Genomic DNA, 16,307 nt, shown 5'->3' with positions numbered 1-16,307 from the left:
TCAAGGGTGAACCTTGCACCTGTTTTTATTCTAATTAAGTTTTAACAGAAATTATTTGCTTTTTCTTTTTGCATGGAATCTAAAGACCTCTCACCTCAACCTTACATCCAATTTTTTCTCTCAAATGGATGATCATGTCTCGAGTCATCTTATCCAAATCAAATTCTTCCTTCCATCCCCATTTGTTTCTTGCATTGGAGTCTTCGAATGCCTTTGGCCATGAATCTGCAATTTGCTGTCTGAAATCTGGTTTGTAGGTCACTTGGAATGATGGAATGTATTTTTGAATGGCACGATGAAGCATTCCAGGAGTGAGTGAGAAACTGGTAATGTTAAAGGTTCGTTGATTGGCCTTCTTCAAATCTTCATTGGTCAAATCGAAAATGTATTTAATGGTGGCACGAATACAATCACTCATGTACATCATTGGTAATGGAGTATTCTCACTGACAAAGCACTCATACGATTCGCCTTTAAGGGCATAATAGAACATGTAAACAGACCAATCTGTAGTACCACCTCCCTATTGGTTTAGAGTGAATCATTATGAATATCACAGATAAATTCATGAAAATGGTGTTCACACAATGTCGCATTCAACACAAAATTGCAAGTCGACATGCAACGATGACACATTGAAAATTCCAAAACAGTTGAGTCATTCCAATTTCACTGGAATACTTACTGGTTCAGTCAAATAGCTAATAATTCCAGGATAACGCAAAGATCTGAAATCGACACCATGTTTGTAGGCATAATATTCTCCCATGTGTTCAGCATAAACTTTTCCGATACCATAAATAGTTGTTGGTCTTTGGACGGTGACATCTGGTGTTAAATCTAAAGGAGTTGTTGGACCAAATGCAGCAATAGAAGATGGAATAAATACTGAGCAATTATTACTCTTAGAAACGTCCAAAACATTGTGAAGACCAACAGTATTTAACTCCAATGCAGGAATTGGGTTCTCTCAGCTGCAGCAGACAAAAATGCAGCATTGTGAATGATGTGAGTAATTCCTTCCTTCTTAACAATTCCCTCAAGTCTTGACTTGTTGTTGACGTCCACTTATTTGGTGATTCATGTTTAAATGGTGTTTATGATTCACGAATTGAATTTCGATCGGTAACGGGCATTTCAAATAATTTGCATTTCATGTTTTAACGATATGTTTCCGAAGCGAACATTCAATGAATTCAATTTCCAAAGATTATTTCATCATCACCGTTGTTAGAATGCATCATCGGAGTAAAGAAACCTACAGAAAACAAAAGGCTCTCCTCTTTGAAGAGATTCAATGCTTGGAAGTGAAACATCACTAGTAACAACACTCTCCTTTCCAAATCTGGCTCTGATAGCAGCAGACAATTCAACACCTTTTTAAGAGAAATTTTCGAAATTATTTCGTAATGGAATAAGAGTGCAAGATAATTTTCATCATCATGAAGTGATGAGAGATGGTGCATTAGGCGAAAATATATATCATGATTCACATGAAATTTCATGAAAAAAGACAGCAAATGTTTCAGGATTAATCATAAAGAAGCGAGGTATAACTCACCAATTTGTCCATTGCTTCCTGTTATCAACACTCTTGGAGCATATTGAAAAGAGAATGAAGACGAAAATGACCTAGTAATGGCTGATGATAAGGCTGTTGTCGATGCCGATGATGAATTTCTTGATAACAATTTGTTCAAAAGAGTCGATGATGATTTCATTCTCGTTGCTATCGATTAATATTCGCGTTTTAGTAATCATTGAAAGTGTCCGGACCAAAGATGACACGCAGCAAACACACAAGCCAGCTCAGCATCATTAAACCAGAGAGGCCACCACTTACATTGGAATATTTTTTTGTTTTTGAACGTTCAGGCCTCTAGTTTACAACATGACCAAGTTTGGATCATAACGGAGCTCTCACATGAATTCAATACAAGAGTATTGGTTCAAGAGAGAATGTTGCTTCCATGCAAAGCCACTAAGGGTAAGAAAGATCCTGGCTTGGTCATACTCCTTCAGCACAGGATGACCAATGTTTAACTTTGCTTGTGACTTGCTGTTTCGTACAGAATCAATGTTCGCACTCTCACTCTTCTCAATGTACACTTTTCTTATGGAATGCTTCAAGATCAATATGGATTTAAGGAGGCCATATAGATCCTCAATAACACTGTCCAGAATTTTGAGAGTTTCTAACTGATGTAACGAGAAAAGAAAATTGCTAAAAGTTTGTTCTCCCTTCCGTAATGACAAGTGTGATATTTGCAACTGTACCAGCGAGCAAGGGAATATCAAGCTTGTTGACACTCCTTCCATTGAAAATTTTAAAGTGCTAAGGGCTGTCATGGCGGGTAGACGCCTCAGAAACTTGTTCGATTCGAGCTCGATCGTCGCATCAATGTCCAAATATTGAATAGTATCTGGGAGTGATTCTAGAGAACCGTCAATACCTTGTGAAACGTACAGTGTTAAACTTTCTAAACGGGGGAGAACTTGATTTGCAACATCCCAACCTATCATTTTGTCGCAGGTAAGTTCTAGTTTTTTGAGTTTGGTAAACGGTCGTAGCGAGTTCCAATCAATGACAACGTTTTTAGATGTTTGATTGTGAATTTTAAGCACCTCAATATTGGTGCACAGCTCAAAGGCTTCAAGAGGAATAAGCATTTTGGAAATGCATTGTTCTTTTCTTGTAAATACATCCTCTGTGAAAGTTATCCTTAATGATTTCAAGTTGGGAAGCTCTTTTGGAGGTATGTTGACTGAAAAATTGGAGCCTTCAATTTTCAAAAGGAGAGAAAGCTTTTCTAAATGCTGATACGAATAAATCATAGACAATAATGCTTCTGAAAACGTGTCTCGCTTCAAAGCTGTATCAAGAGAAAGTTGCGTGAGAGATGTCAGGTGTTTCATGTTTACAAGGGATTCCGGAGAAATCAATGATAGAGAATCTAATTTAAGGCATTCCAATGTAGAAGGGATTGTATGCATTTCTTCGAAAGCGACATTATCAGCATTGTAGCGATAGCAGAATTTTCTCAAGTTTGGTAAATTGGATTTGATGCATTTGATAACATTAATGCTTACTCTGTCACCTAGGCTAATGTCTCCAAAATTGAATAACTCGAGTGTGTTCAATTGATGGCAATAGCTTATTATTTGAATAAGCTCAGAACACTCACAACAATGAGAATTGACAACTTTTAGATATCTCAAGTTGTTTACAGATTCAGAACTCCTTCTAGATTTAAAGGCTTCAAATCATCCGAGTCATCAAGCTTGACGCTGAGGTCTTGAAGGTTCTTTAATCTCAGCAGAAGTGGCATGTTTGTAAAAATAGTAAATATCTTCAGTTTGACAAGTGTGTTAACAAGATTGCTTTGAATAATCTCTTCTGAAAATGAGACAGGAATATCATAGCAGTCTAAATAAGTAAGATTTTGAAGCTTGTGAAATGGCAGCTCCATTGAATGAACGCAATGCATGTCACCTTGTACTGTCATTCGTTTACATGAATGAAACTTGGTAAACAAGTTGTGAACCTCATCTTGAGATAGATTCTCTAATTTCTTATCTGATACATAAAAGTGATCACTAAATTGATATTTTTCAATGGCATGCATTGCCATTATTGCAAAATTTCTATTTACAAATCTGAAATTTCTCAACAATAAATATGTTGGAATAAAAGACAAGACCACTACTATAACATCGTTTGGAAATTCATTAAAATTCAAAACAGTGTCGTGAGTATTAGCCTAACCACACTTTCCATCAAAACAATGGGAGTATTGGAATGTTTCGAACTTTCATACTTCTTTTTCTTTCTCTTGTGATCAACCAAAAAAAATGTATCATTCTTGTTGTTCTTTCTTTTCTTTTCCGATTCGGAGTGTTGAGGCTGTGATTGGGAAGAAGAGCTCTTCTTCTTTGACTTTCGTTTTCCCATTTTTTTTGAATTCAAACAGAATTAACGAACATCGTACACATAAATAAAGTCAACTGAGCCAAGTAATTCTTATTGGATGAGAACCCTTTAATACCTTTAACCCCTGCCCAAGAAGTTTCGTCCAAAAGATAATTTGGAAGAGTATTCAATAAACGAATAGCATTTTCAATTTGAAAAAAAAAATGACGGACCAACCAACGCCCCAAATTACATCCTCCTCTCTTTACTGTACGTAGGAGTGATCATCATCAACGCAATTATTAATAAACAATTTCTTTAATTTCATATAGTTATGGGAAGTAATCAATGGTATCAATCTGGAATTCCAGGCTTACCATCTTCCTATGATTGTGTCATGGATCTACGGCCAGTTCCAACTCCTTGGCAGAATTCGGAGGAAATTAACAAAGTTGCTTGCGGAGCTGAGTACACTCTTGTATTATTGAAGAATGGAAAAGTGTTTGGAGCTGGTATGTATCATGATGGAATCTCTTGTGATGAGATCAGAAGATCAATGATGATTATTTCCATAATTATTATACTTACTTTGGTGTCATTTGATCATTGAACATTTAATATGTGATGATTTTTGAAAAGGTTACAATGGATATGGACAGGTAAAGTATATGTGAGCTTTAACAGTTTCCAAGTTAATTGTTGACATTTTGTAAAGTGTGGAACCAAGAGTGAGCAATCCTTTCAAGAATTCAAGTACTTGTCTGGATTACAACAATTTGAACCTATTCGAAATATAACAACAGGAGCAGAACATACGGTGGCAATTTCTGCCAAATTTGAAGTGATTGGTTCAGTACGTTTAACAAGAATGATCATATAATCTCTCACCAAATTATCATATTATTATTATCATTCGTGTGTAATGTTTATTTAACAAATCAATTTTCATCTACACAGGGTTATAATTCTCATAATGAACTTGGAGAAAATCAAGGACACAACTCGTTTGAATTTAAACCAATACAACCCTTAATGGATCTTATCAAACATCATGAAGGAACTGTTGAAATTGCTGACATTAGTTGTGGAAGTTGGACAACAAGTGTTTTGACAAAAAACGGAAATGTGTACACATGTGGAGAAGCTAGCTCGGAAAATACTGAGCCTCGCAAAATGAATATTTCTTGTGTGAAAGAACTCTTCTCAGGTGAACGTGTGATATATTGTAGAGACATTTTGAATGATTTTTATGTGCTGACTGATGAGCAAACACCTGTCAAAATTCTAATTGATACAATGTCTATCTTTGTGAATCGGTTATTTTGTAATGTCGATGAAGAAGATTTCATTGGATATGAAATATTTGAGAAGTCAACTGGAAAATGGTATCTTGATATGAAAAATGAAATTGGCTCAGAAATCAGTGGACGCACCTTGCGAGTAGAATCAAGAGAAAACAGTTTTCTAATCGCATCAAATTTAGAACTTTGTAATGGAGAACCCATGTCATTAATCAAAGACATTGTTTATTGTTGTCAAGCAATTATTGTGTTGATGAAAGATAATACATTACGAGCATTTGAAACAGAGAGAACACGGGTAAATTGGATTTTACAGAGTGGAACAAGAAACACAAAAATAGTAGTGTGAATTTTAGGTTGAGTGCATCGCATCAACATGTGATGGTTTATGTTCAAGCAAGTCATCTCACGAAAAATCTAACTCAATTTTTTACAGCACTCAAGCAGAGTCTTTTCATGAAAACCATTTTACATGACCTTTCATTCCGTTTCTCCAATTAATTTATTAAATTCCTATTCCAACGTTGATAGTAGATAAATAAAATGTAAATGACACTTTATTGAAGGCTATAAGATTTCACGATTTACATTTTTCGAATTAAGGGTGTGGCAATTTGAACTTGGGTTGGAATGGAACATAGGTTTTCTGCAAACAGGTGATGTAACCTTGTAAGCGCAGTAAACCAAGTTGAAATGCTGCTGATCAGCTCAACACCACCAGGGAAAGGCAACAACACATTGCTCTCCTGTAAATCCTTATCAAGCATTGTTCAGTTGTGCAACCAGCCAAGTTGAGGTGAGTTGATCAACAGACAAGTTCAAAATTAGTCTACAAATAGCATCATGAGTGATCAACAGATTCCAATTCGTCTGTCTTTTTTGTGCAATGGTGTCATTACAGTTTTCATGAACTGAGCGCTTCCTTATTGATGAAGATCATGATCTGTTTTTGGTATCTCTTGATGGATTCGAATATAATCATCGATGAGTTCATATAATTTGTTGCTCTTGTCCTTGATGAAAAGCAACGTAGCAGCTGCTGCTTTCTTTTTCGCTGATTTCAAGTTCCTATCTGTTCCCATAAACGAGTGACCAATAAAAGTAATGATAAAGTTGGCATCAAGTTTTGTTGGAGGCTCTGGCCTGATGGTTGTCTCTTGAAAAATTAAGTTGCTACCGTCATTAGGGTATTTGAGCCATATATATTTCTGTAACACCTCGTTTAACACAATCGATGGATCTCGATTCATATTTTTCATCAAGAAGAGAGTAATTTCAGAACTTTCTATAGTGTTCTCAAACTCGCTGGAAAGTGCAGAGAGAATTTGTACACTTTGACGTGCTTTGATTCTTGTCTTTTCAAATTCAGCGTTTAAGAAGGGTTCCCAAAAAGTGTCAAATACAACTTCCACGCTTTCCAAACAATGATCATTGTCTAAATAAATAGCTGCTGCAATACTTTCTACAGCGTCACTCAAAATTTTTACCATTACATTTTCTTGATCGTTCGAAGTTATAAATGTAAGAATATTGTGGGTAATGTCTTCTCCAGAAAAGATGATATAGTCAAAAAGTCTTAAACTATTAGCGATGGCTGTAAATGATTGATTCTTAATAATTCTCTCACGAAGTTCATTCATGCTTGGTAAATCAGGAGGGATGATGCTATGGTCGTTCTTTGGTTTTACATAAAACTCGTGGATAATACGTTTGGTAATAATCATGTCAAGAATAGCATCACCCAAGAATTCAAATCGTTCATAGTTCACTTTGGAATGGTACGAAGCATGGATAAGAGCTTCCAATAAAAGTTTCTTGTCATTGAAAATGTACGAAATTTGCCATTCAACCTTAGAAAGCACTTCACGTTCTGTGATCTTGAATAACTTTTCCAAAACGTCTTTTTTTGTGCTGGAGGGAATCGCTTCAAAATATTCGACATTGTTCTTATCTGGAAAGCGGAAGCCAATTCGGTCTAAAAAGCGTTCTACATAGCTCATGTCTTCAAATTGAAGATAACAAAATCCAATAATACTCTCAACGACATCTGCCAAGACTTTCTTCTTCATGTCTTGGTTTCTCATTTCCTCCCAATCCTCAAAGCTATTCTCTGAGAATGGTGTCAAGTTGTTGACAATGAGGCCATGCGAAAGGGGTTCTGTAAGTATGAATTTTTCAAGATTGCTACTTATGAAAGCGTTCGCTAGATATTCATTACTAACAAGCTGTTGCTTCAACCTTGACAAGGCTCCAGGCATCAAATCTGGGAATGAAAAGAACAACTTCTTGCAAGTGACGTATTTCAGGATAGTGTCGCCATAGAATTCTAACTTTTCATAGTTAACTTTCAAATTAGTCCGCTTTGCTGTTATTGCTTCTTGAAGCAAATTGAGCCCGTCCAAAGTTTTGTCAACATCTTTGAGCTGTCTCAATGGCTCATAAAAATCGAGTGTTTTGGAAAGTTCAATTGTGAGTAATCGATGTCTCAGATTGTACAGAATTTCTGGTATATTTCTGATGAAACTCATCATTTCTACTGAGAAAGAGCACGCATTTACAAATTCAGGAACTAGCATGACTGTTGAATCAGAATGAACTTCGGTATGATTTCTACCAAGAGATGAAAATTTTGGCTGATATGCTTCAACAAGGGGCTGATTCAAGTCCTTGAGTACCAAGTTCCAACGTTTTTCACAAAAATCTTTGTAAGAGGAAAACTCAGGAGCTGAAAATGTTGCATTAGGATTTAAATCGTACCGTACTCGGTTGGCCAAATAAATTTTGTGGTTATAACTCGTCTCTAGAACCATATCCTTGATCCACGTTTCATTGTCATTTCTTTTTTTCTTAATAAGGTCTAATAATGGAACGTTAGTAAAGTGCTCCTCCATATTCTTGGGTAACACAAAAAAGCTCCATTGTCTCACAGAGTTTTCATATTCATCTGTAGCGTTCGAGCGACTGAGTTTGGATAATTTACGGAACATGAAATCATGATGCTCGAAACTTTTTCGAACCCACTCTGCGTCTACAACTCTCGACGTTGAATATTGCAATACTACTTTACGTGAGCCTTTAATCTCAATCCGTAACAAATCTTCAACCTCATTGTCAATTCTTTTTGGTAAAATAAACTGAAAATTGGTGTCAACATCGTCCATTAAAATGTCATAAAGGAAAATTTCAAGCTGACTACCAAGTGTTGAAACATTGCTCCCATCCAACGCTTTTGGAACCTTACTTTTTTGTTTTGTCTTGTCATAGGGTACTGGCTCTTGTTGTGGGATAGAAATATTCTCTTGGTTAGGATCATATGGAAATAAATTATCATCCAATTCCTTGTATTGATGAAGTAATTTGACTGCTTTCAGAGCACAGTACCTCTTAGAGTCCGTTTTGTTCCATCGAAAGTATGGAGGGTCATCCACCTCGTTATTAACAATTGTACGTGGTTGTACTGAACAGTGATGAGGAAGGGTAAGTCAGTGATATATTCTCCTCCATATTCATAAACTTCAAAGTTGGGCTTTTTCTCATAGTAAGAACCTGAACGCAAGCTATAATACCGGTTCACAATTTGGATGCTTGAGGTAAGAGTTGCTTTTGCCCCTGTTGGAGTCACATATTCAGTGGAGGGTATTTGGGTAGGAACAAAATTTTGTCGTTCTTCAGAATGATCGGCACAAATTAACTGTTGCATTTGAGTGTGCACCTCTTTTCGTTTGGAACAAAATATTCGTTGCTTTTCGTCTTCTGCGTCTATCATAATGATGAATTTGCTTCCCTTTTTTCTGGCTCTTCCTCTGCTTTGAATATAGGCTCTAAGATAATCATTGAAGGGATCAAAACGAATAACCAAATTACATGCTGGAACGTCGAAACCTTCTTCAACAACATTAGTGCAGAATAGACAGTTGACGAGACCCTTCCTGAATGATTCAATTTTGTTCTGTTGCTTTGAAGGTGTTGCGGCTCCCTTTAACCCTAATGATTTTTTGCCTGTATCAGCGTTGTGGCCCACAATAAAGTCACAGTTGAGGCCTAAATTACGAGAACAGTACTTGGAAAGGAGCACAGTTGCGATTCTTCTTTCACAAAATACCAGGCCTCTCACCCAATCATTAAATATTTCGCCGTCATCACTCCAATAATTCTGTTGCAATAGTTCCATCAAGCGAGTTGTTTTCGAGCTCTCCATAAACGTTTCTGTGCCTTGCAAAAATGTGTGTAAGGATTGCATAATTTCTTTTTTCAAGCTCTTGTCAACCTGTAATTCTAAATGGCGAGAAGAAGATGCCTCAACCACAGCCTTTCCGTGCAAGAATTTAAAGTTTTCATATGCATCCGACATTGCTTTGTGCTCATCTTGTTGTTCAATGGAAATGGGAGGAGAGACAGTCGAGTATTCAATGTTTTCAAAAAGAAGGTTAAAGTATTCTTCTATTGCCCAAGCACCAAGCTCATGATAAAGGTATAGCACGTCAACGCTTAGTTTTTGGAGAATTCCTTCTAAATCATCAGCGTTCATAATCTCCTTTCTTGACACTATGCGTTTTATGGTATGCAGCAGAAAATCTTCAAATTTTTCGACAAAGTCACTATCAATGTCAATATTGTGCTTATAAAGTATTACAGACTCTTCTGGTAAATTTGTGTGTTCCAATAATTCGTTGTACAAGTCTGTCCCAGACATAATAGTGGTCAATTTACAATCCAAGGAATATTCCAACTCCAATTTTTGTTGAATTGCTTTTTCTGTTACATTTCCTTTACAATTGATTGCTGAAGCTGTCATGCCAAATATTTTCGGCCGTAATTCCTCCCTGAGTGGGCGATAAAATTGGGACATGATACTCTTGTATGGATGATCTCCTTCTCCACAATGGTGGCATTCGTCAATAATGAGCAGAGAAATTTGTTCCATTTTAAGAGCATTATGGCTCAGCATGTTGTGAAGAAATTGGGCTGTTGTTGCAATAAATCTCTTTTTCTGTAACAATTTTTGTGAGATTATTTTTGGCAGTAAGCCACTTTCTCCTCCAACATAACATGAACACATTTCATCAACGTCTGAATCGATTTGTTTGCTCATGTCCAAATTTTCTGTTGAATTGAAGAGATCCATTTTTTGTAACTGTTTTAATCCGTTGGTTATAAAGTTAAATTGTTGAGTCACTAAAATTTTGTTCTCGGCAATAAAAACAATCAGTGAGTTGTCGGTGGTAGCCTTTTTTTCTGGAAAGAGCATATAATGAGTCAAAAGTAGAGCAATCATTGTTTTACCCGTTCCTGTGTCTAACACCACAGCAACATTTTCTTTTTTTGCCTGTTCAAATAACTCCAATTGATACCCTCGAGGCTTTAGCATACCGCATTCTCATGGTTAGAATTCTGGAGCTGAATACACCGTTCAGAATTCGAGGAGGAAGATCCTTCATTCAGAGTCGTATTTTGTAATTCATCTCGAGCATTCGGAGTGATGGTGGATGAAAAGCCCGCAGGACGTTGGAGCATTTTTTAGAGGTTGGGAAGTCTCTTATTGGTTGATGGGAATCTATTAAAAGGAATTCAGTACGTGATAGCAAGTGCACCACACAAAAGCTTTCCAATGGCAAGGAATTCCTTCATCGATTGATGTTCATTTAATTCCTTCTTCTACAATTACTACAAAAGGAAATTTTTCAAATTAACTTTTCACCATGTTTTGGTTGTTTTGTTTGGATCAAACTCAGAATGTGTTTTTCTAAAACATGTATTGGTTTTAGTAACAAGAGAACAAACAAAAAACATGCAAAATATCAACGCTGCGTATTTACCTCCTTCACAATTTGTTCTTCCTCATCATCAACACGAGAAGGAACCAAAACATCATGAAGTGCAAGAAGAGACCGTTATTGAACAGGAAGAACTAACCAATGAAATCAATGAACAAATCATTGCGAATGACATGGTAACAAGTGATCGAGATAGTCATCAAGAACCTCCTCCACCTAAAGAACAGCTCGACAATGAAATGGAAGACGAAATTAACATGTTTGAATCACCACTGGAACAGGACTTATCCAAAGAGTGGCCTCTTGTGAAACATGAAGTTGAAACCATGTGGCAAGAATTTATCATATTGTGTACACAGATACGAGCAGGTCATTTGACGGCTGATACCATCTTGTCTCTGTACAAATTTATTGCTTTATTTACCGTGTGTGTGTTGACGATTGTCATTTCGATTGAAGTGATTCAAAGTAGTAGACAAATGCAGTGAAAATGTTTGAGTCATCATATGCTTTGCCCTCTATTAAAATTTGAAAAAACCAACATTCCTTCTTTCAATATTGAAGTGTTCCTTGTATTCTAATGTTTTATTAAGGGAGTAACATCAATTTTGTTGTGAAAGTGAACATGGGAAAGGAATTGTATCAAAATTAGACACAAATTCGAACACGAGAAAACATCACCCGCAATAAATTAAAAAAATACTCGAACGTGTTTTATCATCTCGCTCGTGTTTCTGGAATACCATCACGCCAGCAGCAGTTGAATCACCATGCAATCACAACAAGGCCTACAACCATCAGGAATTCCTATTAATATCAAGGCTAAATATAAAGATAGTATTCGGAGATTCCAAGGTATTAATCTTACACTCGATCAGTTATTTCAAATACTGAGTATAAACTTTCATGCGAGTATTACTCGAGAAAATTCGTTGATTAAATACAAGGATGATGAGGGAGATTTGATCACTACAACCAACGAGGATGAATGGAAAGAAGCCTTGCGCCACTTTTCTTCTCCTGTTTTGTATCTTGAAATTGCTGAAAAGAAGCAACCATCATCAAAACCCTCATTGCCACAGCAATCTACACAAGCAAGGCCTCTCGTACAACATCAACAACAGCAACCACAACAACCATTGGGCCTCCCTTTGGGATTGCAACAACAACAGCCACCACGATCATCGACTCCAACCCAGCAAGTAGTGAGACCAACCTCTCCACAAAAGCAAACACCAACTCAACAAACTAACGTTCTTCCACAACAGCCGTTGCCAGTTCAAGCTCAACCTCAGCAACCAATACAACAGCAAGTGGCTCAACAACCTCCTCAAAATGTAGAACAATCTTGGAATTTTGCTGCGGTCAATACCTCGGTAGACGCCTCTCATTGGTCAAGTAAATTCATAAGAGATATATCCTTTCCTGATGGCTCGGATGTTCCTATGAATCAACCAGTCACCAAGACTTGGCTCATTAGAAACACTGGACAAAATCAATGGCCAGAAAATGTTTGTTTGCTGTGTAAGGACGAGAACCCTTCTTATGAAATTCGTTATTCTCATGTTCCAAGAGCATTGCCTGGTCAAGGTATGTTTTTCAAATGTTGTGACACACATTTTCAATGTTAACGTTTTATATTTTCGATTCTACATTATTGTATCAATTCTTGAAATATTTTACCATTCACACGAATCATTGTTCATCATTCTCAACTCAATATTAGACGTTGAAGCTAGTGTCACCTTTGTTCCAAAGAAGCCGGGCCTGACTAAGGGCTATTTCCGATTGGCTTCTGGTAAGGAACAATTTGGCCATTTATGCTGGTTTGAATTGAATGTTTTGCCTCAACAGCAAGTGCCACCACAAGTTCAACAACAACCACTATTCCCAACACTGCCTCAGCAGCAAGTGCCACCGCAACAACAGCAACAACCATTACCTCCACAAAGCTCCAATGATCTTTCGATTGAGGGCATCCATGATGTGAGTGACGATGAAGACGATATGGAAGAATCAACTTTTGATCAAAGCAGAATGCAAGCTCTCTACGAAAAGTACAGCCTTCAACTTGACAATTTAAAACAATTTGCAATTCTCAAAGACAATAACAAGGATGAATTGGTTGAAATTTTGGAAGCTAACAATGGAGATTGGATCAAAGCAATGCAAGAATATGTCATGAGAAGTTCTCAAATCTAAATGAGAGGAAGACCAATAAAAATCTCAACAATTATGCCATGTATTTGATGTGCTTGCCGATAAATAATAATTGTAGACGAGCTCAGTACGACACCTGATCGAACTGCGAAACAACATCGAGCATTTCCGAAAAGCAACAACAAAAAAATGGCTGCCATCATTTCATTCGAATACCCTTTAATTATTACCATCTGGCTCGTTGCTCAAATTTTCGTCACTGTATGTACATCATCTTGTGGGAGTATCCCTATGGGGAATTTCAAAAACAAACTCACACTTATTCATCATGATCATCACTATTCTAGACATGGGACTATACCTTTGTGTTGTTACGTCCAAGGTATGTGTTGTTACATTGCATGAAAATGTATTTACACCTATCATACGATGAAAATCGTCATAACCTGAAACAGAACCATGAAGGGAGGTGATTTGTTTGCATTTTGGGCTCCATGTAAGTCATACTTTTCTTGTTGTTTCAGTGAATCATGAAAGTGACACGGATACTGATTCTTCTTCTTTCCACATACTCTCGTCTCGGATTGACCATTACTCCTGTCTTTGTATTGACCATTATTCCGATCTTTATGTTCTCCAAACATTTTGAAACATTTAATTATTGAAATTGCAATGTGAACAATAATTTCACAGATGATCTCTATATTCAAGTAGACAAATCCTATGGTCAACTCGATAATGGTTTTGTGGTCGCTCAATCCATCATGAACATTATTGAAATTGCAATGGTCATTCTTGGTCTAATTCGAAGAAAGTCTTTCGATGGATTTTTATTGATTTTGAGTGCTTCATTGATGAGTTTTTCCAAAACTGTTCTCTACATGTTGGTGGATATTTGTGGAGGCTTTGAATTTACAGCTCATAACGATTGGCCTACCTTTATTACCTTGTATTTCCTTCCTTCGTTTGTGTGGATTGTTTTTCCTGCCATTGTGCTGATTTGGGGTTATGGAGTTTTGAAAGGAATTTATCAAGCTGCAACTATGCAACACAAAACCAAGTAATGGTTTTAAAGTTTTTACTGCAGTAACAATTGTAAAAATTAAACGGTCCTTGTGTTACAACCTTTCTTACAGTGTCTTCGCCGTTGTTGTTCCAAGTTCCACTTCTTCCATCTATTTTTACAAGGAAGATTTGAATAAAAAAATTCTTGAAACATATTATTATGGGAAACGCACAATCCTCTGGTAAATTATTATTTGCCACAAGAGAACAAGCTATTGAAGCTTGCTTTTCTAGCTCAAAACAAGCTGTAGAAGTGATCAAGAGTAATAAATATGCTTCTTATGCTTTGTCTGGTGTTTCCATTCTCGGAGATGATGAACAGATAAAATCCGAAAGAGAACTCGTTCAACAAAAGTTGAGAAACAAATTGTTAGATCCGAAGGAAGATCGTGCCTTGGGATGTATACTGGGAAATGTAAGTGTGTTGCTTTTGTTCATGATCCAATGATGATGATCGTCGATTGAATCGGTTTGTTTGGCATGTATATTTTCATGATGAACTTTTTGACTTCCATTTCGTAATTGAAAACCTTTATATGATTACCTATTGGCTGGAAATATTGACTTCTTGATTTGAAATTTTCCCATACGAAAGGCCATTGGAGATGCATTAGGTGCTCCTTTGGAATTTAGTCCAGTTCGATACAATGTTTTGGAATTGACAGGCTTAGATCATGCTGAAATTTGGCAAAAGTCTAATTACAATCGGTTCGGTTTGAAACCAGGTCAATGGACGGATGATTTTTCCATGGCACTTTGTATAGCTGATTCTCTTCTTGTGAAACAAGATTTTAATGCTTTGGATTTGAGAACAAGGTGAGTGCATGACGACAAATTTAGAGTTAACTCTTTTATTTCCTAACCTTGGCTTTTCAACTTGGTTCAATGCAATGAACAATTCAACTGACCATTACACTTTGCATAGATTTGTGAATTGGTGGTATCTTGGTTATTGCAATGCTTTTGGATTTAGCGCGGATCTTTCTGATCGACAACGAAGTTCAGTTGGACTTGGAGGAAACATTTCCATGTCCATGACTGAATTCCTCGAAGATCCAACGATTGAATTCACTGAATCAGGTGACAAGAATACGAGTGGAAATGGTAGTGTGATGAGACATTCACCTGTTCCTGTCATGTACCATGATGATCGAAACAAGGCCATGGCTGTGGCGAGTGCACAGAGCAAAACTACTCATCAGGGAGAAGAAGCTGCTGAATTGTGTCGATTACTTGCATTTATTACTGTAAATGCCATTAACAGAGCTGACTCAAAGAAGGACGTTCTGGAAGACTTGAGTGAATTCCAGACCGACTTGTACAGTGTGCAGTGTTTGTGTAAATCCATGAAAGAGGAAAAACATGAATCCAATGCTCATCTTAATGTTGACGATAGAAATTGGAATTGGAAGGATCCAGATTTTGAATTTTGCAGAACTCGAGCAAAGCAACAGCCAGGTTATGTGGTAAGTTAGAATTTAACAACAATTATGACAACTGAAACAACTTGAATTTGTCAATTTTTCGCGAAACAATTGTTTACACAAAATTTTGACGTTTTTCTCGTATTTCCACAATATAGGGCTCGTATGCCATGGACGCTGTAGCAATGGCTTTGCACTGTGTCTACACAACCGACAACTTTGTGGATGCCATGCTTAAATCTGCAAATATGAGAGGAGATTCCGATAGCTATACAGCTGTGACAGGTAGTTTGTGTGGAGCCATTTACGGAAGTTCTAGTATTCCACTCTCTTGGATCGATGTGTTGCAACAATTTGACAGAAATGGAGACATTGCCTTGAAGGCCTACAAGCTGTATCACAAGCAATTCAATCTTTAATTTATTTTGATTTTCCATATGGAACCTTTTTTCATTGCTTCAAATATTTACGTCAACTATAAGGCGTGAAAATTCCAGTAAGGAACCTCATCATTAAACAAAATTTATTGCTCACTGTTAGACGTTTGGTTTAAAATTTGTTTGGCGAGTTTCAGGAGCTTGTGACTCTGGATGGTTTGTGATGACTCGGTAATGATGTTTGCTAAACGGTTGAGGAGCTGCTCCCAGTTTTGATCTTTGATAGCAAATTTTTC

General features: G+C 36.8%; 9 protein-coding genes across 9 annotated transcripts; 5 read left to right on the top strand and 4 right to left on the bottom strand.

The window, feature by feature from the left end:
- Positions 1-79: 79 nt before the first annotated feature.
- C9374_002949 (uncharacterized protein) lies at positions 80-1,721 on the bottom strand (the record flags this gene model as incomplete). The annotated part of the gene is made up of 5 exons (XM_044692422.1): positions 80-523; positions 686-888; positions 948-1,067; positions 1,263-1,376; positions 1,562-1,721. The coding sequence occupies 5 exons, from the start codon at positions 1,719-1,721 to the stop codon at positions 80-82; spliced, it is 1,041 nt and encodes a 346-aa protein (XP_044549793.1).
- Positions 1,722-1,920: 199 nt separating this feature from the next.
- On the bottom strand, positions 1,921-2,916 carry C9374_002948 (uncharacterized protein; the record flags this gene model as incomplete). The annotated part of the gene is made up of 1 exon (XM_044692421.1): positions 1,921-2,916. The coding sequence occupies one exon, from the start codon at positions 2,914-2,916 to the stop codon at positions 1,921-1,923; it is 996 nt and encodes a 331-aa protein (XP_044549792.1).
- A 308-nt stretch (positions 2,917-3,224) lies between these two features.
- Positions 3,225-3,952, bottom strand: C9374_002947 (uncharacterized protein; the record flags this gene model as incomplete). The annotated part of the gene is made up of 2 exons (XM_044692420.1): positions 3,225-3,706; positions 3,772-3,952. The coding sequence occupies 2 exons, from the start codon at positions 3,950-3,952 to the stop codon at positions 3,225-3,227; spliced, it is 663 nt and encodes a 220-aa protein (XP_044549791.1).
- Positions 3,953-4,134: 182 nt separating this feature from the next.
- Positions 4,135-5,560, top strand: C9374_002946 (uncharacterized protein; the record flags this gene model as incomplete). The annotated part of the gene is made up of 5 exons (XM_044692419.1): positions 4,135-4,180; positions 4,243-4,422; positions 4,550-4,569; positions 4,626-4,763; positions 4,868-5,560. 5 exons carry the CDS (start codon positions 4,135-4,137, stop codon positions 5,558-5,560), a joined length of 1,077 nt encoding a protein of 358 aa, XP_044549790.1.
- Positions 5,561-6,134: 574 nt separating this feature from the next.
- On the bottom strand, positions 6,135-10,725 carry C9374_002945 (uncharacterized protein; the record flags this gene model as incomplete). Its single annotated transcript, XM_044692418.1, has 3 exons — positions 6,135-8,592; positions 8,640-10,537; positions 10,582-10,725. The coding sequence occupies 3 exons, from the start codon at positions 10,723-10,725 to the stop codon at positions 6,135-6,137; spliced, it is 4,500 nt and encodes a 1,499-aa protein (XP_044549789.1).
- A 274-nt stretch (positions 10,726-10,999) lies between these two features.
- Positions 11,000-11,473, top strand: C9374_002944 (uncharacterized protein; the record flags this gene model as incomplete). Its single annotated transcript, XM_044692417.1, has 1 exon — positions 11,000-11,473. The coding sequence occupies one exon, from the start codon at positions 11,000-11,002 to the stop codon at positions 11,471-11,473; it is 474 nt and encodes a 157-aa protein (XP_044549788.1).
- A 282-nt stretch (positions 11,474-11,755) lies between these two features.
- On the top strand, positions 11,756-13,187 carry C9374_002943 (uncharacterized protein; the record flags this gene model as incomplete). The annotated part of the gene is made up of 2 exons (XM_044692416.1): positions 11,756-12,575; positions 12,712-13,187. 2 exons carry the CDS (start codon positions 11,756-11,758, stop codon positions 13,185-13,187), a joined length of 1,296 nt encoding a protein of 431 aa, XP_044549787.1.
- Positions 13,188-13,334: 147 nt separating this feature from the next.
- C9374_002942 (uncharacterized protein) lies at positions 13,335-14,209 on the top strand (the record flags this gene model as incomplete). Its single annotated transcript, XM_044692415.1, has 4 exons — positions 13,335-13,406; positions 13,493-13,527; positions 13,601-13,641; positions 13,839-14,209. The coding sequence occupies 4 exons, from the start codon at positions 13,335-13,337 to the stop codon at positions 14,207-14,209; spliced, it is 519 nt and encodes a 172-aa protein (XP_044549786.1).
- Positions 14,210-14,370: 161 nt separating this feature from the next.
- C9374_002941 (uncharacterized protein) lies at positions 14,371-16,053 on the top strand (the record flags this gene model as incomplete). The annotated part of the gene is made up of 4 exons (XM_044692414.1): positions 14,371-14,625; positions 14,806-15,026; positions 15,136-15,676; positions 15,793-16,053. 4 exons carry the CDS (start codon positions 14,371-14,373, stop codon positions 16,051-16,053), a joined length of 1,278 nt encoding a protein of 425 aa, XP_044549785.1.
- Positions 16,054-16,307: the final 254 nt, after the last annotated feature.

Source organism: Naegleria lovaniensis (genome assembly GCF_003324165.1).
Source record: "Naegleria lovaniensis strain ATCC 30569 chromosome Unknown tig018, whole genome shotgun sequence".
Lineage (NCBI taxonomy): Eukaryota > Heterolobosea > Eutetramitea > Acrasida > Naegleriidae > Naegleria > Naegleria lovaniensis.
Note: the sequence above shows the minus strand (reverse complement) of the source record. Positions and strands in the feature narration are given on the sequence as shown.